Here is a 27,892-nt window from a genome sequence, read left to right as displayed (position 1 = left end):
GCATTAATTGTTTCTTTTCATGGCAACTCTTATACATACCATCTTTACTCACAGCATGAAAAAATAGCTATTTACCTAACATCCCTCCGAATACATCCAGGTCATAAAATAATATTCCCTCTAAGGCAAACATCATGCTATCATAAACTAGGTGCCACAATACAGGATATTCTAAAATTGTATTCTGAAAGAATTGCTTTGAGTCCCAAGTGCTTAGAGAACAAGTAAATGCATCTGCCTATAATTTTCAATCAGTCACTCTATTGTTCAGAGAAATAGTTGACAGCATAAGCACCCTGTAAGTATTTTATTCAGACGAGGAGAGGAAACATAAAGAATCTGAGGCTAAGGTAGGATGACAGGTTGATTTAGTACCATCAAAGACCTGCTGTTTTTCAGACACAATTATAATGGCTCTATTATGTAATGGAACAATGATTTTTCAAAGATTTATGATACATGCAGTAGCAAAAATAAATAAATTAATAAATTAATTTTAAAAAGACAAAAAAAATATAAAAAATAAAAAAAACCCTTCCCATTATTCTTACTTGGAGGCAGATCCCGCATTTTGGGGATATAAAAATACTCTCTGAAGTGCCTCAGCTTATCTTCCTTGTCCAGGTGGAGAGCAACCCTCTCATCCGTCGGGTGACATTTGAGTTCAGCCGCGATGCGTCGCACAGTGTCAGCAGGCAGCTCAAGAGGTGAAGGCTCCATTACAAATGGTTCTCTCAAAAGGAAAGAAAATGATAAAATGTCATTTAGCCACCATCATGTTAACTGCAGAAAATTAGTCCTTTAGGTAATATACTTTTTGTTTTAACTGAGATTCCCATTTTCCCAACCTCAGAAATAATATAATTAACCACCCAGCGTCAAACTCCATGCCTGAGTCTTCCTCATACATAATATATATTGAAAGGACTAAATTAGGTGATCATGCTCAGGACAGAGTAAGTTCTCAATAAATGTTATCTCTTTCCATTCTTATTATCTAGAAAAGCGCATCATGTCTGTGGCTTCCAAACGTGTATAACTTCATCACCTTTTCTTCTAGAATCTTACTGAGAAGTAATAGTGAAGTATAGAAAAACAGTGATCCGCCAAGCCTGTCATTGTCACTAACCCACCCCCAGTGGTTCTTGGATCATCATTTTAAAACTATGGACATAATGAACCCAACCAAAATTCATTATTGTGAATGAAAAATGATATTGATGAAAAAGGTAACTTTAAATATTAGTATTTTTGCTATACGAATACCAGAGAGATTCATGCACCTGCTGCTGATAACAATGAAAAAGTTCTTCTTTGTCAACACCATATGTACCATGTTAGAACAAACAGAACCCTGTGGTGTTTCTTGAAATCACATTGCGCTCTGTTTAATCGTCATTTAACATTTTCCACTTTTTTGGAAAGAAAACTTAATCTCTCTGAAGGGGATAAATGACAATGAAGATTTAATCACGTATTTTTAAATGCTACCCAACTTTGTTTGTTTTTATATTTCCTCTAAGTTTTAGTTTCTTGAAATTGAGCAGGAATAATAGTAGAGGGAAAAAACTTTTTAGGCTAGCTTGAGTTACATATAGTTTGTCTGACTTCCTTTATATATTCCTCTATTTATTTCTCTTTCAACAGATATTTATCAGGTACCTACCAGTTGGCTTTGACAGGAAGCAGTGTATATAGGACAGTAAGTGCCAACTCTTGCACCATTTACTTTTTGGTGGAATCATGGAAAAATAATGTAATTCCAGATAGTTTCAAGAGCTACAAGAAAACAACACAGTAATGAGACACAGTCACTGGAAGTGTGGAAGAGCTACCTCAGAGTGATCAAGTGCATCATTGAGGAACACATGCACAAGCATTTCTAAATCATATTATGGAGTAAATCACATGATGATCTGAACCTGGAGGAACATGACAACAAGTGCAAAGGTCCTGGGAAGGAGACAGGTTTGGCTTGTTCAGCTAATGCACTAAGGGGAGAGGGGGAAGAAGTTATGATAAACTACGATGTGAAAGAGGCAGAGACAGAAGTTAATCATGAAGAACTTCAAAGTCTGGAAAGGAGTTTGGATAATTTTCTAAGTTTAATGAGAAACTATTGGAGAGTTTTGAATAAGAAAGGAGCATGATATAATTTTATATCAAATAAAAATCATTTTGCTCTGTGATGAGTTATAGGAGTTGAAAAAGAGAAAACTTAAGGCTGTTATAGTAGTTTGGGAGAGAAAGGAAGGTATATTAAATTCAGTGGTAAGAAGAAAGATAGAGAGAAGAATGTAGATTTATGAATATTTTGGAGAAAATGTAAATAAAGAAATTCTATCTGGCTGACAGATTATCTCTGGTGAGGCCAGGAAAGGGGGGGTTACTTCTAGTTTTGGGATATGAACACATATGTGAAAAGTGATGAAATATGAAATACCTAAGGAAGAAAAATTTTGAGGTGGGAAATCAGAATTCCTTTGAGGACATATTAAGTTTCAGATAAAGTGCTGAACATCCAGGTAGAAATACCAAGCTGGTCACTAGCTATAGTCTGTATCTTAAGGGACTATTGGATTATAAGATATGTTTAACATTTTCAAATCACAGACTGTACATAAAGCCTAGGACCCCTGGTAATGAAAACTAACACAGAAATGAAGCTCTAGAATTTAGTGCAATTATCTTTCTTCTATCCCCTCTACCTCCTTTACCCTAACCCAAACACACAGTGTTATACAACAAAGAGTTGCATATCTGAATGTTATACAGTGCCAGTAAAATAACATTCTTCCTACTTATTTGGCCTCTTCCTTTCTCAGTTGCCAATCACCTCTGCTAATGAGCCATCCTTCATATTCCTGGATAAGAATACCTGAGTTTTACCATTGCATATTTTTTAGTTTGACACAAGTAGTGTCTCCCAATTTCTCCAATCCCTGCTTTTGTACAAAAGTCAACGATTTCAGCATTGATGTCGAGGATGCTTTCAGTATCTCATCATACTTATTATTCATCCTCTTCATAAAATCTTCTATTTCTGTGATTTTCCTATTCCACTTCTTTTGCCTAAGATGTTTTGCTTCCCCTTTTACATGCTCATATTGTAGCCATTCTTTAAAGCCCTAGCTCAAATGTTACTTTTTTTTCCTGAGGCCTGTTTTGATAGCTCAGCTAAAAGTAGTCTTCCTCTGAACATCTGTAACACTTATGAGCACATTTATGAGTGTTACTTAATAATAAATAATACATATTGCCATGTTCTATATTTATCTAGGCACATGTGTGGATGGAAATGATCAAACTTGCTTGCTATGCTTATAACTTGATTCTAAATGGGTTTCTACTTCTAGCTTTCTGATGAAGGAAAGTGTCTTTTGAATGGAGGTGACTGTCTCTCTACCACTTGTAGAGACACAAGTGACTGTGCCTCTATCACTCTATTACCTGGTTATAGTTGATTAAACCTCTGCTGGACACTTGTCCACCAAAGACAATCTGCTGTTTTGTCAAAGATCTGTGAATGACTAGCTGTAGAAGCTCTAACCAAACAGTGGTGATGGTGTTTAGCTAAGCATATAATCAAATTCTTTCAGAAATCTGAGCTTCGAGATATATTTATTCATTCCGTTAGAAACAGGAGCAAGAATTTAAAAGAATCACAGAAGCTAGGAAATGCTAGGATCTAAGAGGAATACTGTCAGAGAGACTCATTTTTCAGAGTCAAACAGAATCACTGATTATTAAAGCATGAAAAGCAGGAAGTGAATCCAGCAGCCAATAAGAATGACTTAGTTATGCAAGGGCGGGGAATTGAACAGCTATGTCTCCTGAAAAGATGTTTGGGCTATTCCTAAATTTCCATGAGATGTTTTTCTATCTTACTATCAAGTGTGTCTTTACCACCAACATTTTAATTATGATAGCTTCACAAAGTTGCTGTTCTACCCTACTGAACTATACTTTACATGGTGCCCTAAATTATGTTCAACTTATCTTTATAGCCACCCTGTTGCTGAGCAGTGTCTTTTAGATAGAACTTCCCCAAAATGCCAGTTGACTAAGAGAATAAGCGAAATTGCTCGGTGAATCATTTTGGAAAAATTAATGACATATGACTAGAGGAACACCTAGTCCTCATTCTGACCACACGGGAAATAATTTGAGAAATATTTCTAGGGAAATTCAAAATCAAGAGAGCTTGCTTTATACTCGTGACATTCTTTGGGGAGTCAGCACTTTGAGAGTTTATTGGAGATGAGTTTAAATTCTAAGTGGGGTTACTTAAATAAATACACAGATTAATTTGCTACCGTCATATTCTGCACAAAACTCAACTTTCCCTGTTAAAAAAAAAAAAAAAAAGATATCCATTAGCCTCTTTCAGTATTTTATTTAAGCCTTGTAATAATCCTGAGGCCTCAGAATTATTTTCCTCCATTCTGAGACCAAACCCTGGAACAAACAGAGTAGAAACAAAAAAGGAATGGAAAGATAACAGAATGTGCTCTTTGGTATTGAACTGTGACTAAGATACTGGTCTTTGGTAAGGGCTATGGATGGAATGTGCAAAGCAGAACTCCTCAGCAGAGACTTAAACCTATCACTTTATTTGTCCTTGCATCTTACCTCTTGATTTTTAAAATTTATGTTTCTTCAGCTCGTTCATTTTTTTTTTTTTTTGGTCTTTTTTCTACAGTCCTACCCTCCATCTGCAAAGGGCCACAGGGTATTTATAAATCCATTTACACTTTTTAATCTATCCTTCCCAAACTAGTCCCAGACAGGCAAGAGTTAAAGTGGTTGGTTCTGCTTCTGGGTCCCTCACACCTGGGGTCCAGTGAAATACTTGATAGCAGTGGTCTTTCTGGAGTAAGTGCACCCCACTCCACAGCCTCAGGATAACACCTTCACTCCAATAATTTATTAACTCATGCTAGTTGCTGCTTAATTCTCCATTCACCACACCGGCTAAGACAATTAATTAGTGCTCACAAGCCACAATTTTATGCTATCTTAGGTTCACCATTTGCAAATAAATTGACATGCTCATGTTTTGAAATGAACATATTAAGTTCAAGTTAAAAAAAAGAGAAAATTTCAAATGTTATAATTCACATATTTCGTGTTAACTTTATTAAGAAGGTGGACACAGGCACCATAAGGTCTTAGGCAAGTCACCTAACCCTTTTAAGCATCAATATTATATAAAATAAAGTTAAATTTTAATTTGTTCAAAGGATCATGGTTAGGCTCAAATGACATTAATGAAGTCCTTGATAAAAAGATACACTTTAAAAATGTCTTTTAATATCAATGGAAATTTGCCACTGTGCCCTCCATTTAGCTTTTGACATTTTCAAATTGTTTTCTCACAATTCTATTCAGACAGCTATATATAACTCTAAAGCTAAAACTTGCATGATAATTAAAAATGGATTGTTTTGATGGAAACCACTGAATTCGGGATCTCCTAGTTACCCACGAGTCTAAGATGAAGTAGTTAAATAACTGTGAACCCAGTAGTTAATTTTTTACACAGCTTCACATTTCATGCCTGAAATCAGCAAATTGTACTTATGAGTTCAAAGTGTAGAATCAAATTTAGAAATACATAAAGAAAGTGTGTGGCTTTTCATTGAGAAAGAACAAAAGTAAATCTTAAAATATATGTACACGCAGGAAGCTTCTTTAGGGATATCTTTGAGAAATGAGTGACATTTCTGTGTTACAACTGCATGGTTCGTATCTGTTAGGTTTGTTCCGGATGGCAATGTGGACAGTATCCTAAAGCCTGTGACACAGAAGCCACCACAGTCTGGAGAGTCTGAGGTTGTAAATCTAACTTCAACCACAGATAGCTAGAGAGCAGCATTCCTATCGTCCCCTGATAGGGACGAAGTTACCCACTCCCCTATCTCTGCAGGTATTACCCACTCTCCCCTGGAAAAACTCTCCATAAAACTCAAGGCTTTCCCTCCCTTGGGGTGGACGCTCTTTGGCCCCCACCCATCTGCCCCTAGATGCTCAAAATAAAACAGCATTTTGCTACACATAAGGCTTCGTGTATTTCCCTCTCAGCTCCGGACCTATCAATATCTAGGATTCCAATTACTTGCTGAACTTAACATTAATAAAATCATCACATTTGCTTCAATGCTACTACTAAATAACGCCCCATCTTGCACAAAATAAAAACAGGAAAGAAAGAAGAAAACCTTTTACTACAAAGAAAAAAGTATGTCAGCTTTCCATTCTTAGGCAAATGTTTCAGAAAATGAAAGTGGAAGAAACTTTGCTCAAGAAACAGAAGTTTCACTTCTCTGAACAAATATTTAGTATGAGTTAAAGAAGTGTAAGACAACTAGAGTTACCAGAAAACAGCAGACTTAAAGCCTATTTAAAGGTATCTTTCCCTCATCTGGATTTTGATCTAATCTTATTTAAATTCAAGTAACTACAGGATTAGCTTTAATTTGTCAAATGTAACCATGTTCAACAGATGTACTACAGTGTACTATTGAACAATTCTTTTTTACTACATTGGTAAAGATCTCTTCATATAACCTGTTTTTAAAGGTGAGGGGCCTTAGGGTGGTCATGCCATTTTTATTTATGAAGAGAATGTGGGGAAAAAAATGAAGAACTCAGCAGAAAAAAACCTTTAAAGCACTACGACAAGGATTCTAGCCGAGAGAAGCTTCATTTGGAAAAGCCACTGAGTGAGTATTTGTGTCCAGAATACACACCTAGTGCCTGGTGCTTACCTGCTAGGATTCCGACGGGGTCCACAGCTCCTAGAATCTCTCAAGGAACCTCTCAAGAGAATTCCTTGCAAATTTATGTCAGACGTTAGGGTGAGAAACTCAAAGAACCGCTCAGACTCCACCCAGTGGGGAATTTGTAAACTAACTTTAGTTCCTCCCACCCAATCTTATCTGATTGTAAATCTCCATTCACTAACAAAACTCTAAGCACAAAGTGCTCCAGTTTATGCTTTCAAAGGCCTGTGCCTCCACTGAGGGTTCTTTCCCGTAAATCACTCTGCTCCTTAGACTCGGGTAAACACTTCCTGGCCCTCTACTATTTAGATCTCAGGCAGCAGAGCTGAAGAGTTTGTCTTAGAGCCAAATTCCAAATTTTGCATTTTTCCTTTGCTTTGGAATCTGGATTTTTGAGGTGCACTGTTAAGGTCATTGGGAATTTCAAGTCTGATGACAGAGTCCATGATATTTAAAGGGTGAACTTTTCAGTCAATAGTTCAAAATAGGCTCCCAATCTCAGAACATACTTTCTTACCTAATATGTGAGTTTTAATAAACTCCTAGGTAGTAAATCTAGGCAGTAAAAACAAAGAAGTGTTAGTTAGGGTTTGAAGACTCAGTGGCAACTAGCCTGGGAAACTTCATTAAGCCAAATTATTCCTTCTTTAAGCCTATGAGCTTTCCTTCTTTCTTTTTCTTTTTTCTTTCTTTCTTTCTTTCTTTCTTTCTTTCTTTCTTTCTTTCTTTCTTTCTTTCTTTCTTTCTTTCTTTCTTTCTTTCTTTCTTTCTTTCTTTCTTTCTTTCTTTCTTTCTTTCTTTTAATAGAAATGAGGTCTTGCTCTTGCTCAGGCTGGTGTAGAACTCCTAGCTTCAAGCAATCCTCTCACCTCAGCCTCCCAGAGTGCTAGGATTACAGGTGTGAGCCACCATGACTTAAACCTATGAATTTTCTATTGTTCTACCTTGATTACCTTTTTTAGGCATATTCCTGAGCTTGGCTCTTTTGATAAATATAAATAAAAACTAAGATTAAAGACTTTCAGAATTAGGACTAAAGATTTAGAGTGGGCCTCAATAATTGAATTACTTATGCATACTAATTCTTTATTGAGCACCTACAGCATACCAAATAAAGTGTTATTTTATTTAATCATTTTTATCAAGTGTTTGTTGTATAACCCTGACAATTAAGACAATTGACTTAAACCCTTGGTGAGCTTCTGTCTTCTAGCTACCAAAGTGAAAGCCTTACTACATAAATTTACTACATAAATAAAGATTTACTACATAAATCAATAAATGACATATTCTTTTTTTGTTTGTTTGTTTTTTGTTTTTAAGGTAGCACAAAGTTAGCTAGACATATTCTTTATTGTTTTTTAATTAACCAGACAAAAAGTACTATCCTCCAATCTTCAAGAGAGGCAGACAAAGCCCATGAAATTACTTTAATACAGTTAATTGACCAGGGAAAATAAAATATATTTCATTTTATCAATCCAATCCTTACAACAATCCTATAAAGTAAGGTGACTATCCTTGTTTTATTAACTTGAAAGAGAAAAAAAATTGGAATCCATTCAGGAATTTCAAAACTTGTACTTTTTCTTTTCTATTTTGCTTATGCCTTTGTGTTGTAAAAACTTTGGAAAATTTTCTAGGTTCTAACATGTGGGGAATGAACCAGAGGGTAGGATCTGTGTCATTTTTTTGTGGGAGAGTCACTCTCCTTTAGTGACTATAATGTAGAAATAGAGATAGAAATAAATACATCAAGATCTTGCTTTCACACTGTTTCTTCTAAAATCTTTTAATAATACTATTAAATCCATTCCATCAAAATAGCATCTTAAAAACTATTGTTTAACATTTCCACTTTTAAAGAATTTGAAGGTCTAAGCTAACTTCTATTTCTTTTGTTTTGTAAATCTCTCTCTCTTTAAATGTGTTACCTTTATTCATTTAAGAAAGTATTAAGTGTATTCTTTGCACCAGGTGCAAAGAAAAATGCTGGGATCTAATGGTGAGCAAAACTTTTACAATAACATAAGCCCCTAAAAATATAAAGGGATTATGAGATACAAGCCATGAGGGCAGGAGTGAAAGCAAGACCCGGTGCAGGGCCAGCTGTGGAGGCTGAAGAAATCCCAGAGTGAGCTTCCATTTCTTCTTTTTCAGAGACAAGAAGAAAAGAAGTGTTGCCAGGATAAGTTGTACCAATTCAGAATTTTCTATTACATGTCATCCCACCTACAACATGATATGTCTGTGAGAGACAGAACTGTGATTTTATCTTCCTCAGAGCATTACCCACGTATGGAGCTAAATAGATATCTATCGAATTGATTAATTTTTTTTTTTTTTAAGATTCACTTCCTTCCATCAAAATTGATGATTGGGGATATAGGGAAGTTCTGTTCTCCCAAGAGGTAATTTTTAAACCATGATTCTTCAGGGCTTGTTCAGTGCCTAGCATTTAGTAGACCTCAATGGGTGCTTACCGGATGATTCATCAAATTAAATTCACTGCAGCAAACTCTTTCTGAAAGAAACCAAGCCTGCACTACCAATCCAAGCATGACTCCAATGCTGGATGTTCAGTGAGTGAGAATGAGTGATGAGATTAAAGACAGTTGCTTGATGGCTAATTCAGTTCCCACTACTAAGAGTAGTCTCTAGTAAGGAGAGAAAAACCTCAACTTCAAGAACGAATTAGGGAAGAACTAATAAAAAGCTGCAGTTTCAAACTTGGATAGATAGAAAATTTCAGGGCTAGGCACAGTTGTGGCTTATGCCTGTAATCTCAGCACTTTGAGAGGCCTAGACAGGAAGATCACTTGAGGCCAGGAATTTGAGACCAGCCTGGGCAACATAGTGATACCTTGTCTCTATTAAAAAACAAAACAAAACAAAACAAAAAAAAAAAAAAAAAAAGGAAAAGAAAAGAAAAATCACACTCAAACATTTTTTAAAATTTATATTACTCTATTTTTTTTAATTAAATAAAAACTTATTTGGAGCTCTTCTCACTTCTCTGGAGAAAAATTTAATGTGAGTCATTACTGAGACTCCTCCTCCTTCTTCCAGTAGGATGATGGGAAGTTCCCAGAAGTTTGTTTTCTGCAGAACAAATACTCTGGGAGGGGCCAATTAACTTCCTCCTCTCTGCCCTTCTGCCTCTCTCCTTTCCCCACCCTCGCACGCCCGGGCTCTGTACACACAAACATCCTTTTTTTTTTTCACTTGGGGATAACCAATATAACATAACATAATCTTTCTCAAATGCCAGGTCAGGAGGTCCTTCTTGAGCAATTTGTATTCTGACGCCACAGGATACAAAATCTTCTCCAAATGGGTAGGGGAAATATAAAGAACAGAACACACAGGCAGAAGTCTCTCTCCTCTGCTCTTCTCCCTCCCATTTCCTTTTCTCCCTTCCCCTCTTTTTCCCTCTCAGTCCCAGAGCCTCTCTTCCCTTCCTTCCCCTCCTTCTCTCCTCCCCTCCCCTTCTGCTCTCCCCTTCTCTCCCTAGTCCCCTCCTCCTGCCTTCCCTCCCTCTCTTTCCCTCTTCCCTTTTCTTCTTTTTTCTTACCCCTTCCTCCCCTTTTTATCTCCTCCCTTCTTCTCCAGTCTCCTCCCCCCCCTCTTCTCTCCTCTCTTCTCCCTCTCCCTCACTTCTATAACTGGGAAAGCAAAAACATGAATATGCTCATAAATCACTAGGCTATGTTTAGAAAATCTCTCTTTCCAGTGAGGTACATAGTCTGATTATTAGAAAAATTTCTCAGTAATGGGTGGGGACTTTCCTACTGTCTATATGTAGTGTCCTCAGTTTTTCAGAGGAAAACACAGGGCTCCTTGTAAGCAAATGACATTTTGCCAGTTGGTGATTAAAATTTATTTAGGGGGAAAAAGTAAAGAAAAATAGAAAAATAAAAAGTTTGAAGTGTGGTTAAAAAAAAAAAGTAAAGGAGAAAATTTATTTAGAAACTAAAATTCTTATAACCCTTTTGCTTTTTCCTAGATCAGAACTTCTTACTCTCCATTAAGTTCACAGAGGCATTTAAAGCAATCTGTACCTTGTGCTCTAGCAGGGGAATTTTAGTAATCCTCTGTGACATGTGTTTGCATGTTAGTTTGCCCAAATGTCTGATTGTTTACATGAGGAACTGGAATTAATAAAATAATCTACTTTCCCCCCATCTGTATTCCAAGCTGATAAAAGAATCATAGTTGAGCTACAAAGGGTGTCCAAAATAATTTTGAAATAAGCAAACGCTGTTACCATTGCTGGCACTAATTGAATGAGTCATCATCTCTGAATACATGTAATGTTGATTAATTAGTAAATTAACATTAAGGGTTTTTACATTCCCATAATATAGCAAAGTTTTGTTTTCAAATAAACCATTTTGTAGTGGTAGTTGTTGCTGTTACTGTTTGTTTAATAATATAGCTTCCCTCAAAGTAATATTGTTGCTGCCACTACTCCTCCTTTGATAACTACAGGTTCTATGAGGTTTCTGTAAAACATAGAAAACCTGGAATAACTTGAGTCATATTGACATCATCGAATACATGACAACATCATTGACATTGTGATGAGTCTTTGCAAAATGGGAACAGGAAATATAAAAATCTCCATTTAAAGACAAAGCTTACATTAGTATTTTTTCCATAGTATGAAGCACAATGCATATGGCTTCCTTTTACCATAATAACTCAAATCTCACAAAACTTTTTGAAAAAATATATTAACAATGACTATCATGATAGGTAGTGAAGGGCATGTTTAGAGGTATCACTTCAAGATCCTCTTCTGGCATTTGATGTTTCTTCCTTTTTTTTTCTGGCAAAGTGTTTTCTAGTGTCACTAATAAATGCTACAAAAGTTCCCATTGTCAATGTGTCTGGTATCTGTACACTGATTTTTCCAGCCATCTGTGACTTCCCATAGTTTATGGTACACAGACACAAAAGTATATGAAATTCCTAAATGTTCGTAATCTCATACTACAAACAGGGGGAAAGATTTCTCTACACTAGAATCCAAAGAATGTTGCAGCAGGTCTCCAAGAGCCAAAAGGAAATCCTTCTAAGGGGCTTTTATTTGGATAAGGAAGGTACAAAGTATTAGATAAGAACAAGAGCTATCAAAACATGGAAAAGGATATTTATCAATTTGAAATGTTAACTTGTATTTATATATAACATCAGTATCTGGTTCTACAGAAATGTTTTTGTTATCTGGAAGAAAGATACAATGTTTTAGCAAAATACAAATTTTCAAGCTGACCCAATAAGAGGAACACTTGAAGAGAACAATTCTTTCAGACGATAATTTAAAATGTGTTCAAACAGTTAGCATATGGAAGCCAACATTGTTCCAATAGTTTTGCACTGAGTTCTAGCTCAGCTTTAAAGATTAGATTTCCCACATTATTCAAACTATTCCAGACCATACACAAAGATGAGCTTTCCTGTTGATTTTCTGAAGTTTATCCTAATCTCAATTCCCAAACAAGATAAGAACAGGAGTCTAACCTGCCAAAAGCTATTCAATTTAAAGAAAAGAATAAAGTTGATATGGAATTGTGTTGCAGCTATTTTCATCAGAGCCAATTATTTTTATTCAGAATATATTAATTCTGTTTAAAATAAATTATAGCTTTTCCCCCACTGCATTATTTTACCATATTTTGTTGTTTGACATGGCTTTGAGCTGTTTTCTTTTTTCACCTTATCTTTAATTTTTTTTACATTTTTATTCTTTCATACAGATTTTATTCTTTTATAAAATTAAGCAGAACGTACAGAGAGTTCCCATATAACCCCTTTTCCTAATCATATTTTTCAACATTAATTTTTCCAGTCAAATTACTTGTCTTTTTCACTTTTGCCCAATTTGTTTCTTAAATTTTCTTTTTATTATTTATTATTCCAGTATTGAGTCTTTTATTATTTTAACTCTTTTTGATATTTTTTATTTCTTTCTCTAGTTTATTTTATAATTCACTTGTATGCTTATTCTCATTTTATTGATTTTAGCATTATTTATCTTAAATCGGTTTCTGTTACATGGTCTGACCTTTATTATTTCTTGTATTAGGCTCTTTATTATTTATTTTTACTCAGCTTATTCATTTTGGGGGGATTGTATTCTTTCAATTCATCTCCTGGGTTTTATTTCATAATTCTAATTTTTTCCCAGTTACTTTAAATATTCATCATTAATAAATTGCAATTGTTTTTAATTTTAAAAATTGTGTTTTTGTGGTATATGGAAAACCGGAAGAGTGTGTCTCATTGAAAGATGGCCTTGCAGGTGTCTATCAAGTTCTCCAGAACAGCAGTTCTCAGCCTCCTCCTTGCCACACAACACCCCACAGAGAGCAGGTCCACGGACACTGAGTAGTTCTCAGCTGGGATGCCATAGTGTGCATTTCATAACTTCTAGCTGGATGCCAAGGCAAAGGTAGTCCTAACTTTGGCTCATACTCCCATTGCATTTTGGGTACTGAAACATTTTATACTCTGATCAGTTCTGTGTTTTAGAAAATGTTTTCTATTTATACATTTTATGCTACATTATATTGTCTCCTCATTATAACTGCAGGGTCCCCGTCTGTGAAGGCTCATTGTCCTTTTTCTGAATCGCCTTCATGGGCACTTCTAGACCACCTGGCCTCATAGATGCTGCAGACTCTCTTGTGGCTTCCGTGCTCCTGAGCCCACAGGTTTGATGATCCTATCTCACTCCTGACCTTCCTGCATTAAATTTCCAGTCATGTGAACTATCTATCCATCTATCTAGTTATTCATCTATCCATCCATCCATCCATCTAATCTATCCATCTATTACATATCTATCTATGTATATATTACCAAATATTTTTAGTGTTACATAGAAAGGTATTTTTAGAATGTGTAGTCTGCCATATTACTGAAAATTAAACTCCACATTACTTATTTCATGGAGTTTTTTTATTACTATTTTTCCCTGTTTGAATCATCCTTGTTGAATTGGAAGTTCGAATATGACTTTTTTGGTATTCTAATAATACCCTTCCATTTCTGTGCTCACTTAATTAGATGTGTATGTATTTGCTATTATTTGAAAAAAATATATCAATTTTTTCACCTATAAGCTTCACTTTTTCCCCTTTCAAGACTGTTTCCTGCCTACTACCCTCCCTCTCCTTCCCTCACCCCAAATAGAGGATACATTTATAAGACTTTAGCTCTCCTACTCTTTTTCTCTACTTCCCTCTGTTCCCTGATAGAAACTTGAGAAGGCTTTACCTTCCCTCCTCTCCTTTTCCCCAAGGACCCAATTCCTAGATTTTCTGAGATAGTTTAGTACCTAGAATTCCCATGAGAATGTCCTGCTATTTCAAGAGACTTTCTTTAGAATGAATATTACACTTTCTAAGTCCATCATTGTTCATTAGGATATGTACAGAGGGATAGTGATAATACAACATTGCATGGTTTATTCTCCATTCTTTTCTATTTTTTCATCTTATTCCATTTCCAAGTTTCTCTTCTGATTCATTTGTAATTTGACTTTTTTTCACGATTATTTTTTATAGATCATGTATATATATGAGTGACATACTGACTAAATTTTTACATATTTTGAAATATACATATATATTTTTGTCAGCCTAATAGTTCAATATTATCTTGGCTATGTATGAGATGTTGGGACAGCTATTTTCTCTCATTAATCTGGAGATACTGTTCTGCTTTCTTATAAGTCCATGATACAAATAAGAAATCAGGTGTTAACCTGTTCCTTTTGTTGATAAGTTTATAATTTTTTAATCTGTCTTTACAGTTCAGGAATTCTCTAAGGATATGCTTATAGGCATGCCATTTTATTATTATTTCAGCTTGGAAATAAGTGAGTACTTTTAATCAACAAGTTTGGTCTTCTTTTCAGGAAAGCTGCCTTTGATAATTTTATCATGGCTTCCATTACCCTCTTTTTTATTACTAGTCTTCTTTTTCTGGAGCTCCTATAATTTGTGGTCGATCTTCTAATCTACCCTATACTTATCTTTCCTGTCATGATCTTCTCTCTGTGAATATGCTGAATATAAATCATATCTTTCTAAGCACAAGTCATACACACACACACACACACACACACACACACACACACACACTGCTTGGTAGGTTATTTATTCAAATAGTTTATGGACAGTAAGTCCTCCTTTAACATCATTGATAGGTTCTTGGAAACTGTTATCTTAATGAAGTATAGTAGGTCCTCAAATAACATCATTTTCTTCAATGTCTTTTCTTTATAATGTTGATGAGAAAAAAAAATTGATTTTGGTATACATCATTTCATTTAAAGTTGCATTTTTCAAGAAGTTATTGACATTAAGTAAGGACTTACTGTAGTTAATTGATGAGGTCTATTTGATCTATTCATATATGATGCTATATGAAATTTGTTTATTTTTTCAATTTGAAGATTTATCAATTTATCATATTTAAAATTTTTGCTTTGAAATAATTTCACTCCTACAGAAGAGTTGCAAAAACATTACAAAGACTATTTTGCACGCCATTCACCAAGTTTCACCAATTTTTACCATTTTGATCTCTTTCTTATCCCCTCTCATCTGCACACCCACACATTTATACAAACATACACATATCTGATATTTCCACCATCAACTCAGGTTATGAATTTTTGGCAGGAACCCTTCATTAGTGATATTATGACCTCAATTTATCTCTTTAGGAGGAATGGAAAGTCAGTTTGTCCCACTACTGGTAGTGATAATTTTGATACCCAAAATGTCCCACATTAAGCCAGTAGGAACTCCTTCAAGCTGGCTCCTGTGTCCTTTTGACATGTCATCATCATTTTGTTTTTGAACATTTGCTTACTTTCTAGCAAAGATGTTCCAGGCTGATCTTGGACTATTCTAGCGTCAATCCTGAAATCAGCCATTTATCCAAAGCTTTGGTTCTTTTTAGAAGGGACTACTGTATTTAAAAACCAAATTTAGATTCTAGATGAACTTACTGTGATCAGGTATCAATGCCTCTAGATACATAGCAGTGAAAAAAGTTACCTGATTAGTTCTATTTTTTTCTCTACTCAGTTGGTTTTACTACACATATAAAATATAGTTTGTTTTTTGTTTTGATGTCTACTAAATTTTATGATTCTCCTTCTTATTGATTTAATTTAATTTTTTAATATTAAAAATATTGTCATGGTCCCTCAAGTCAAAATTACAATAAGTTTTACTCATAGGCATTTCTCACCCTCACTTTTCCATCCAAACTTTTCCCACACATGGGCCTGTAGGTAAAAAATGTGGTGAATTTCTGCTTGGTCCTTACCTTGACTTTCTCTACAACTTGGGTAAAAGGAAAAAGATTCTTTGTTATGACTGTCAGTTGTAAGTATCAGAAAATTTGCTAAATTTAACTTTGTAAAAATAAATTTTAAAAATCCTTTTACAGTGCAAAATACAAAGAAACTCCACAATAAATGAAGATAAAAAACAAATGAAAAACTGGAAAAAATTATTATAATATGTGTTAATATTATACCATACAGGTTAATGTTCTTAATAGATAAAGAACTGTTAATATCTGTGTTCATATTACTCAATAAGATATTCCCATTTGATTATGGAATACTTCTTACTGTGAATTTTATATTTTATCTTAATATAGGCAAGCCTGCTTTTTTGCTAATGTTTTCCATGTATATTTTCTTTAATTTCCTCTTTTTCAATCTTTTTGTGTCATTTTATTCATTTATTTTTTTAAGGCACATAGCTAAATAAATATCCACATATCATTTTATATTTACTTCTATATCCATCTAAACCATAATGTCAAAGACTATCTGTTCTTAAGAGGAAATTAACCATCTTCAGTTAAATGCTGATGAATTTGGAAAAGAAACTTAGGAACCATCTTCTGTTACTGGTGATTATATGTGAAGGTGCTGGTGGCAAAGTCTCTTGTAGCCTGGATAGCTTATCACAGAGATGCAGAAGGTGAAAGAACTCTGATATATACAATGACCAAGGTGATTAATGAGTGTTATCCTCTGGCTTAAAGGGTTATCCTGAAAACATATGTATCAGCTACTGTGGGTGGGCTGTAACTGGGACTCTAAGGCACAGTTTTCTATTGTAGCCACTCCTTGGGTATTGGTACAAGGTTGGTATGCCTCAAACATTCTCCACTGCTTTCCTACAGAGCAATCAGTCCCATCAACAGACTAATTGGTGATTGATAGGACAAGGTTGCCACCATATGAATCCAAAACACAAGCATCTTCCCCCTGACCTCTTTCTTTCTCTTTCTTTACACACACACACACACACACACACACACACACACACACGTGCACACACACACATACGCACAGACATTCAAATACAAGAGCATGATTACACCTTATTCCTTGAATATGGAATTATCTACCCATTTTTTTAAGGGCAGATACCCTGTGTTTTTCAACTGGATCCTACTATCCACCCCTAGGTAAGGCAGGAAAACTGGATTTAGTAACTCAAAAATGATTTAAGATCTTTAAGAGATGAAGGTAAAGTTCAACCTTTTCAATTTCTAAAACATAAAGGGAAAAAAGGTCAAACCAACACACAAATTTACTATCAAGCAGCTCATTTTGTAAGGTGAGTATAGCTAAGTTGGGATGGGACAGACAGACAGCAAAATTTCGCTGCCATTTTAAAAGTGCAAGCAATGTTAAGATTCTTGCAGGTTGAAAATGATGGGCAAGGAGGTAAATGGAGAAGAGACAAAGAAGCTTCATAATGGTTCATGTTACTGTCCTGCAACATGATCCTTTTTCTATCTAAAATTTCAGCCAAAAGTCTCCCGTCTGTGCTCTACCTGGAGGCAATAAAAGAACAGAGTTGGTGTCAGTATGGTATGATTTGATGTGGAAAAGAGACAATCTCTGGTGGAATGAGATAATCTACAAAAATGAAATAAATTTGTGAAAGTAGGGACTCAGGCAAGAGAGATGTTGAGAATTTCCATCTCCTTCCCTCAAACACATATATCCTTGGAGCAAGGTGTGGTTTAAACTGATACCATTGACATTTAAAGGAACATAGTGACATCAGCTGACAATTGGGTTACTTTTCAGGAACTTTGGATTTTACCTCCAGCTGCACACTTGAACTCTATTGCTTTTGACTCTTAATGCCTTTGGCTCTTGGAGAACTCAAATTTGACTTCCTGTTCTGGTGAATTAAAGAGAATAAAAAAGGCAAAGGCATGGATTTCAGTTTTACATCTGTTCTATATCGAAACATGATTCTTTTATGCGAACCCATGGGAGAAATATCTCTCAGATCTTCTTAGTGTTTGGAAAAATTTGTAGAATTGTGTTACTTTTTGCTTTGTTTGCGAGGGAGGTAAAACTCAACTTTCTGCTCCACCTTTAGCAGCCTTGCAGGACCTTTGATGTCTCTCAATGAGTTCTAACTTCCACTTGTGTCCACTGTACATTAATTTTTCCATTGCATCCGTTTATTTATTTGTTTTTTCAATCTGTGCATGGCCTATTTCATTTCAATGCAAAATATAAATTCCTTACCCCTTGTTCAATGATAAGTGGTAAGATACATAAATAAATGAATAAGGGATTCTCCTTCTCTCACTTTAATTGGACACTAATTCCATTTACTCCTCACCTGTTGACTCAACATTGTATTTTGTAGGGCAGCTTTTCAAAGTATTCATTGCCATGGCCATTCATTTGGAGGAGGGTCAGGTGCTCTATTACCTTCCCATGTTCATCTGGAGTGTCCTCGGGCTGTTCGGCATAACAAGAGTGCTTTATGGTCTGGCTCTTTGTGGGGAACATCCAAGCAAGGGAGTAGTTGAAAGTGATCAGCAACTAGCTACATCTCCTGTGCTGCTTACAAAGGACCTACTTCTGATTTGGTTCTTTTACATATCTTCTAACTTCTGACTCTCAGTTGTCTTTGCTCTTTGCCATGTTTGCCTAAGAAAACATTTCCCCCATGTGCGACCCCCCTATCTTTACTGTGCTTGAAAGGATGGACTTTTGGCCTCATTGCCTTGACACAAGATGGATGCAATTGTAGGTTAATGGTTTACTAATACCAACGAGGAGCTAAGCAGGGCGCTCTAAATTTTAAGTTAGTGAAAGGACACTAACACAGACTAAAAATATATTCAGCAGGAAGACCTGTGCAGAAGAAATGGTTTTCCAGTTTCCTCTTATCCCCTATTCTTCACAAAGATCACAGGATCATAATTCTATTGGCCTTTGAGGGAAAACATGGAGTCCTCACTTTGACCAGTTACTGTCTATACATTCCTTCTATTGCATTCCCACCCTCCCCACCTGTCTCAGTCTGACCTGTCTTCATGCTGCCACTTCCTCTGGACAGTCTCCTAACCTGATCCCTGTCCTAGTATTTTTCCTTAAACTCTAAACTCCAAGTCATTCACAGATCAATCTTTCTAAACCACAGATAAAATCATGTCCAAAAATGTTACTTAAAGGACTTTTTACCGGTGTCTGTAAAGGATGAAGTTTTTACATGAGGCTCACCAGGATTTGGCCTGGGCCTAGCTTTGGAGTTGTATTTTGGGCCCCGTTTCCCCACCGGTGCTACCACCCAGCCGTCTTAAATTCACCATGAGAATTCAACTGCCCCAGACTCCCACACTCACCTCTGTGGTTTTCCTCATATGCAGTTACTTCCTTCTGGTTGAAATGTCCTTTTTCTCTCTTGATTGCCCTCTTCCAAAAATCAAGTCATGTTTTAATCTTAACTCTGAGGTATGCTTTTATACTCCAGTCAGAGTTTGTTGTGTCTTTTATAATGTCTCCTGCAATATTTTATGTAACTGTTCTGAGAGAGGTAAAGTCTTCTATAAATCAGAAACCTGACTGAGGTACCCAGGAGGTATGAGGCGACTTATCTACCAGGTATGGCTCAATCCCTTGTGTGTTGTTGAAGCAGGAACTCCACATGGCTCAACTTTAGCACCAGGTGACGTAGCTTTTGGTGTTGCGAGATGACTTAGCTAACCCTGGTCATCGTGCATAAGGTGAACTTCTGATCTTTGGTCTACTGCTGTCCTGACTGTGATTTTTATGACAATGGCCGATCTATGTGATTTCTCCTCCAGTCTTACATCTTTCTTTCCAGTACTTAGAATGGAATGGAGTTTAGAGATTGCTCCCCAGTGTATCCAATTTTCCAGAAGTGCTAGTCTGGGTAAGATGTTCTTCACTGTATCCCACAAGACCACACCACAAGCCTTGGGAGAACTCCATGGCTCACAGGAGGTAAGAATGCAAGATTTCTTAGGTCTGAAACTTTATTGTATTCAGCAGCTATTCTCATAGTTTGTGGTTTAACTTTATAGCTATTACCTGTTTTATTCAAGACAGAATTTTCTTCTCGGTTTTCTACAAAGTTATTTTTTGTTTTCTCTTAGCTTCAGAGAGAAAAGCAATGTAGAAATGCCTTTAATGTGGTTTTTTAGCTGCAAGTTTCCCCTGGATCTTACTTTTACTTCCACTGTGTTACTGGACCTCCTCTCTGACAAAGCTCTAATGACTCCCTAATCGACAAATCCAAAACTGCCTTCTCTGCAGACAGCCTCTGTGTTGAAAGCTCTTGATCCTATCACTTCTTTTACAGCACAAATCTCAGTTAATTTCTATCCTCATTCTCCTTTGCCACCTCTTCTCTTTCAATCTCATGTTACACTCTTTTCCCTGGGTTATCAAGAAGAAATACATTCTTTCATTTTTGTTCTTGTAGATCTTTTTTTTTTTTTTTCATTGCTCTTAATAACCCTTAGCACAGGCTGAGTTCTTAGTTTATCTGCATATTTGATTACTGCTATATGTTGAATATATGTGTCCCTCCCCTATTCACATGTTAGAACTTAGCCCCCAAGGTGATGGTCTTGGGAGGTGGGTGGTTTGGGAGGCGATTAGGCTGTAAGAGCTCTGCACTCTGGGATGGGATTAATGCCCTTGTAATAGAGGCTTCAGAGAGCTACCTCATTCCTCCCATCCCTTCTTCCACATGAGAACACCCAGATTGTACCATCTATAAGAAACAAACCTTTTCCTTTTCCACTCTCCTCCCACCACATGAGGATGCAGCCTTTGTCCCTTCCCCTCCAGAGGATACAGCAACAAGGCATCATCTTGGAAGCAGAGAACAAGCCTTCACTGGACACCAAACCTGCTAGCACCTTGATCTTGGACTTTCCAGATTATTTTTTATAAGTAAAATTTTCTAAATAAATCTCTCTTTTTTGTAAATAAAATTCATAAGTGAATCTCTCTTTTTGTAAATAAAATTCATGAATAAATTTCCATTTTTGTAAATAAAATTCATAAATCTCTATTTTTGTAAATAAAATTTATACATAAGTATAAATTTCTATTTATACTTTCTATTTTTTGTAAATTACTTGCTGATTTTGTTATAGCAGCCCAAACTGATTGAGACAATTACTTTCCATTCTAGGAGTATTTGTCACTTGAGCATGAAGTTTTATCTTTCTTTACTGACTTTTTGCAAAGGTTTTCTGAATTAAAACTATTCAGTTATTTCATTAATTAGCTAGATTGCCTCTATGTTGTCTTTTTTCACAAGGATCTATTAATAGCCAGTTATATTGATAAACTAGATTAAAATATCACAAATTAAAATCAACAGAGAAAATAAAAGCATGATGGCAATGAAATAGAATATTAGAAAACAAAACACCAATCTTGAACCATAAGCATGAGTATCTGTTAATGTCTAGATCCAGCATTATCAGAAGGAAATGTGGGGTCTTAGGTTGAGTAGGCACAAATCAAGTAAACAAACGAGGAGGTTATTCCACACAAAGAATATGGTTTTTTCAAAGTGTTAATTATATGGTTTCCTAATATTCAAAGATTTACTTTTGGTTTTCAAATAGGAAAAGTGCCTTGCAATACTATCATGTTTTTAGTTATTGGTCTAAAAAGCTTATTTTAGCCTATATTTTCATTATCACAAAATTTTACAAGTATAACATGACAAAGGTATGCAATTTTACATAAATAAAAGAAAAATCCATCAAGGAAACAAACACATTTTAGGGGAAGCCATCACATTAATAAAAATGCCCACCAGGTGTTAAACTCCAGCTCCAGAAGGACTATGAAGAGTAGTATGCTTTATCAGAGCTCTGTCCTCAGTGTCTTACCCCACAGCCCACTCTTTCAAAACAGAAGTTGCTTCTCTTATAAGGAATCATAGGGATGGTTGGAGAAACACACACATACACACACACACACACACACACACACACACACTCACACTCACACAGAGTTAGAACTAATCCTTTCCACTGCATGCCCACAAAAAACATTGTGCTTACATTTGAAGCTAAAGAGATTTTATGAAAAGCTTATTCTTTACCACTCTGCCTCTTAGCCCTAAGAGTTGACTGCAAGCCTTTGTTTGTTAAATGAGTCCCATTAGTGATTTATGAGACATGCTTCTTGCGTCTATTACTATTGCTTCTTGTACTCTATCTTGATTATAGTGCAATTGCAGGACAAAGCAATGAAACAAACACTTCCCATTATGTTTGTGAGAATTAAGCCTATTGACATATGGTTTACAAAACAATGTGCTATCTAATAAGACCGTCTTAATAACCCAAACACCATAGGAGCACACCTATCACGCTTATTGCGTTATATAGGTGAGTTAGCTCAATTTGGAAAGCTCTAGCATATGCACAATTCCTAAGTCCATACTACCTGGTCATCTACATGATTAATTAATTGAATTTGTTGATTAATGTAATAAAGGTCCAAAGATGGTCTGAAAGTTACCAAAAAGAGTAATTTCATATGCATATTTGATCAATTAGATTTACAGAGAACATGATTAGAATTGAGTCATTCAGAGTATTCTGAAAGTACATCCTTGTGGAATTAGCTAATGATTGTTCTGCTTGGGGAAGTCAGAGAGGGTTCCAGAGAAGAGTATATACACACATGAAGCTATCTTCTTTTCACTTGCCTGTGGCAGTCACTGCTGGTGCAGCTCACACCTCACTCTTTTCCTCTAAGCCTAGATGTGGCCTTTCATCTTCTCAATGAGTACTCTAGGAACTTATTTTAGGGGATGAAATGTTTTTACCAACCTAGGCTGAATGTATACAACCCGGAGGCAATGTCTATCTTAGACTAATCTGATTTAGATAAGTGAATATAATTTCTTCCCCAGGAATCCTTGCCAATTGAGAACCCAGCTAATACTAGAGTATTGATCCAGAGAGCCAAGAATGGAGACTAGAGTGGAAATTCACCAAGCACTAGCAATTTACTTTAATGATCATTTCCTGAGAACTTCTGAAATATTTTCAATTTTTAGAGAATTTGTTTAGCAACTGAAAAGAAAACTTTCTACTAAGAGAAAACACCACGCATATATAAGAACATTCCAATTGCCCCATTGTTTTTCATGTCTTTCTTTATTTGCCAATATCTAAAATACAGATTTTAGAGAACGTATCCTAACTCATCAATTTACGAATGATCCTATTCCTTATTTTGTCATTAGCAGTGTATTTTTTTGTTCTTTCCTTCCTAGGTGTGTTTTTCTACAGGAAAGGAAATCAAATACAACTTAGACTTTGTGTTTCATGATGGCTTTTTCAAAATATATTTTTGGCATGCTAGGTAATAAATCATGCAAAATGTGCAAGAGTAGTGGTGATGAAAGTGTTGTAGTTTTGCAAATACAAACATAAGAATTCAGTGGATACTATTGTGAGTTCCTCTGTCACTGGCAGGTCAGGTGCTTGAGGCAGAAAGGCAGGTCAGGTTTGAGGTCAGGGTCTCTTTCCTGCACAGACAGGCATGCCTGGCTACTGTGAGTTCAAGAGCAGAGTATGGCTCCTGATTTCCCAGCTCCATCCTTCTCCATCTGTCACTGTAGCCTCCACTCTAAATTTCAGGCATCTAGCCTGAGACCTTGATCTGGGATTAAATACAATATTGGAAAAGCACTCAATTTAAATCTAGATTAAAATTAAATTTTCTAAATGTATACATATATCTAAGTATAACACAATATCTATTCAATAGAGGAAGAGGCTTAGTAAATCACTAGCATGTATTGAACCCTCACTATGTGTCAGATATTACATTAGTATTTTATAGGTATTGAAAATTTTCCCTGAAAATAAGACAGGGTCTTATATTTATTTTTCCTCAAGAAGACACCCTAGGGCTTATTTTCAGGGATGTGTTATTTTTTTTAAGTACGATACAGCAATCTACGTTTATTCAAATATAGTTAAGTCGTCTTCTTCTGGAACATCATCATAACTCTCCAAACCCTGAATTCTATCCTGAATTTCTTGCAACTCTGTTTCCTTTAGAACCATTGGTCCCAATCTCTCATGTCAAGCAATAGAGCTCTGATGGGGCAGATGAGAAGGGCTGCTTGTCTTCTTTGATGCTCTGTGAGGAAATGCATGGGTTGTGTAGATACACTGTATAGCCACACTCATCACTAGGTCTTATTTTCTGGGTAGGGCTTATATTGCACAAATGCTTAGAAATCCTGCTAGGGCTTATTTTATGGGTAGGTCTTACTTTTGGGGAAACACGGTACTATCTCATTTAATCCTTAGGGAGAAAAACAGTTATAAGTACTCCTACTATTTTTACTTTACAAACCAGAAAACTGAAGTAGAAATACAATAGATCCATTTAACAGGCAAATGACAGAATGGGAAAAGATCAATATCTAGAATATTTAAGAGATTACTCAGGAAAAAAGACAGAAAATACAATAGAAAAATGGTCAAGGGATTAACATAAGAGATTCACATAGGGAAAATCTGAATACATTTGTAAAGAGATGGGTAAAGACTTTAGGAATGAGAAAAAGGCATGCTTTAACATGCATGCTGAAATACTTTTATACACCAATCATGTTGATAAAAATTCACATAACATCTAGAACTTGAAAGAATGTGGAAAAGTGGGAAGTTCACTGTGTACTTTGTTCCAATAAAACCATTATGGAAACAGACCTTTTTGCAGTTTATTGAAATTAAAGAAGAACATACCCTATGTCCCAAGAGTTTCACTCCTGGGTATATATCTGTATTGTTTTTCCTAGTTCAGGTATTTATACTGACTCATCAAACTCCAGAGTATACACTCAGTGGAGGCATTTATTTAGAAAATGCAGACAAGCATTAGAGATCCAGGAGATACACACAGTATGAGTTCCTGGTGGGCCCACCCAGGCCTGGCTTGAATCTCTGACTTGAATTCCCAAGATCTGTGTGAGTAATTGTGTCTTGGGTAGAGCTCCCCAACAAAAGTTCTTAGTGCTTCTTTAAGTAGTTAAGTCAGGCTTATCCAACTGGTTGAGCCAATTGCAAACCATCAGTAAAGAGCCTAACCTTTGATGTCTAGGAGAGTTTCAAACCCCAAATAGAACATCATGAGTTTCACTGCCCTTATCTTGGCCAAGAGTCAAAAATCAGATTTCCAGGAATCCCCAGAGATAAAGATAGAGCTCTTCCTGTCCAGCTAAAAATCAGCTTTATCTCCACAAGATTCTTTAGAAACAGTCCCTTACTTACAAAGAGAAATGTGGGCTGTTGTCCATCTTAGTGTGTTTCTATAGCAAGGATTTAGAAATGCAAACATAAGGAAATTAATAGACAAGATATGTGATATGCATATGATGAAATATATATAACAGTAGAAAAATAAGATCTCTCTATATCAACATAGATATATATGAAAAGTAAAATATTCAGTAAAAACCAGAATTGTGACATAACATAATTAAACAGCATAAAACATACAGGAACATACTATATATTATTCAAAAATCCACATGGATATAAATAATGACATGGATTATGGTTTGGAAAGGATATAGTCCTTTTCTCTTGATTACTATATCACAATCTGAAACTGTTCAGATTTTCACTTTATATAATGAATTCTTATCAGGAGAATTTTATCCTACTTCTAAAATTCATTATTTAAAAACTTTTGCTGTGACAACTAATTTTAAGTTCTTTGTTCAATTTCAAATTGTGATTCTGCTCACCCCCCTGACTATTCAAAATGTATAAAATCATAATATGCTTGCATAAAATGTTACAAAGAAAGAAACTGCAGATAGACACAGAAAAATCCCAGCTATTCTTTATATGAAGATGTTATTCCACACATTTCTTTCTCTCAGTAGTGTGAAGGAAAAGCTCAATATCAGTTTAATTGGATTTTCTTTTGGAAATAACTTGTTCTTTCTGTCTGGAAGCTTGTTAGATGTTTTTTTCTATTTTGGAATTCAGACATTTTGCCAAAGCATTTCTCTGTGTGTGTGTGTGTGTGTGTGTATGTGTACATGTGCAGATGCATAAAAAATTTTCACTATCATTTTCCTAGTTATTCCTCTAGTCTCTCCTCAACCTCTCTTATTTTCTTTTTCTTTAACTCCTAAATTTCACATGTGGGAGTCCCTTGTCTCTCATTATATTTTTCCCATTTCCAGATTTCATGATAATTCTTAACAACCACCATCCACTGTTTCGATTATTCTAACAATTTTTAAATTATTTTAAATTTGAAAATTATGTTTTCAGCACCTGAAAGCCTTCTTATAATACAATTGAATTAATCTCAATGTTCCTTTTTCTTTTCTGTGACAGTTGTCATCTGTTTCCTTCAGATGCAATTTCAAATCTAGATTCGATTAATAATTCAAATCCTGATTCAAACTCAATAGAGTACATCCACTTGCTTAGCTTGTTTTCCTTGGGTGTTCTGGCCTCAAGGTGCTGAATTCTCTGAAGCATACACCTACTCTTGGCCACATTTGCCTTTATGACTCAAAGCAAGCTATTGCAATAACTTGTGGGGTACAAGCGGGGGGAGGCTCAGAATTGTCCACAGCTGGGCACTCGTGATACACTAGCTGGCAGTCTGCCTGTCTCTGCTGAGGCTCCGTCAGGAATATTGATCTAATTCTCTCACATGTCTCACAAGGCCAGAGTACTCCTAGCACTACACACCTGTTCAGGTATTATTTTCCTCGGTGGTCTATGGATTTCTGTAAATCAAGCTTTCTCCAGGGAACTCAGAATTTAATTTTCACCCCAGACTCTTCATATTTAGTCCACGGGCACCCATCTAGCTAAGGGAACACAAACTTTCTGCAGATACTTTCTCTTTCTTTTCTGACTACAGTCTGGGGTTAGGTTTGGGGCTGGGGAAAGGCAGGCTTCCATTTTTCTTGCCTCAAGATTTCATGTGAAGAAACTTTAGTTTGAGTCACTGTTTCCTTTGACCACTTCTGAGTTTTCTCTATTTCAAAATGCTCACCTGTAGAAAAGTTTTGTTTTGTTTGGCTGATTTGTGAGCTTGTGAGGATAGTCTTTGCCTCAAAAGGGTGAAATATATGTTTTTATTGGGGGAACAGGGTTGATGCATGGCAGAGAAGTAAGAAACCCACTACTACCACACTTAACCAGCTTTGAACAGAAATAGAGCTAATCCGAATTTAGAGTTTAGATAGTGGTATACTGAATTATTCTCCAATTGCCTCAATACCTAATAGAGGGATTAATAGTGTATCCCCGAGGCAGTAACAATTCACACAGTAGTGTTTTCATTCAGAAACAGTAGTTGAGGATGTGACTGGAATTGGGAGGGAAGGATGATAGGAACATGCATTCATATATTATTTTCTCCAGAACCTGATTATCTGTAGAGTTTCAGCTCTTTTATCAATAATAACAATACCTGGTTTGTCTATTTTTCATGGACATGTCACACCATGAGACTACTACACCATGATGACATTCAATTTCCTTTGGTCATCATTGCAGAGAGAGATCTTTTTGGTATCTACATTTTTAAATCTATTAGTCTTTCTTCTTACAAGCCACCTAATGTTCATTACAAAAAAAAATCTGTTGGAAATGCAGCCAATGAAAAAGTACCTACAACCATGCCTCATTTATCTTCAGGAAAAGTTCCAGAAAAACATGCATACCATTCTACAGCACATTCCTGGAAT

At 35.7% G+C, this 27,892-nt stretch overlaps 1 protein-coding gene and 1 long non-coding RNA gene across 7 annotated transcripts in view; one reads left to right on the top strand and one right to left on the bottom strand.

The window, feature by feature from the left end:
- KYNU (kynureninase) overlaps positions 1-19,768 on the bottom strand; it is a 138,419-nt gene extending 118,651 nt beyond the window's left edge. The window contains exons 1-4 of one of the 6 annotated variants that reach the window (XM_076005499.1): positions 19,491-19,768; positions 18,479-18,600; positions 1,667-1,779; positions 552-731 (exon numbers count right to left, since the gene is read on the bottom strand). In XM_076005499.1, the coding sequence (XP_075861614.1) occupies positions 552-731; positions 1,667-1,745 (259 nt within the window). In that variant the 5' untranslated portion in view covers positions 1,746-1,779; positions 18,479-18,600; positions 19,491-19,768. Of the gene's footprint in view, positions 1-551; positions 734-1,666; positions 1,780-6,770; positions 7,519-18,478; positions 18,601-19,490 lie in introns of those variants that run through there. The other 5 variants (XM_076005498.1, XM_076005500.1, XM_076005503.1 and 2 more) reach the window with 5 other exon arrangements.
- Positions 19,769-19,829: 61 nt separating this feature from the next.
- Positions 19,830-21,122, top strand: LOC142872345 (uncharacterized). The gene is made up of 2 exons (XR_012920543.1): positions 19,830-20,112; positions 20,937-21,122. It is a non-coding gene; the product is annotated as an uncharacterized LOC142872345 (long non-coding RNA).
- The last annotated feature ends 6,770 nt before the right edge of the window (positions 21,123-27,892 follow it).

This window comes from Microcebus murinus, chromosome 8 (genome assembly GCF_040939455.1).
Source record: "Microcebus murinus isolate Inina chromosome 8, M.murinus_Inina_mat1.0, whole genome shotgun sequence".
In the NCBI taxonomy this organism is placed as follows: Eukaryota; Metazoa; Chordata; class Mammalia; order Primates; family Cheirogaleidae; genus Microcebus; species Microcebus murinus.
Note: the sequence above shows the minus strand (reverse complement) of the source record. Positions and strands in the feature narration are given on the sequence as shown.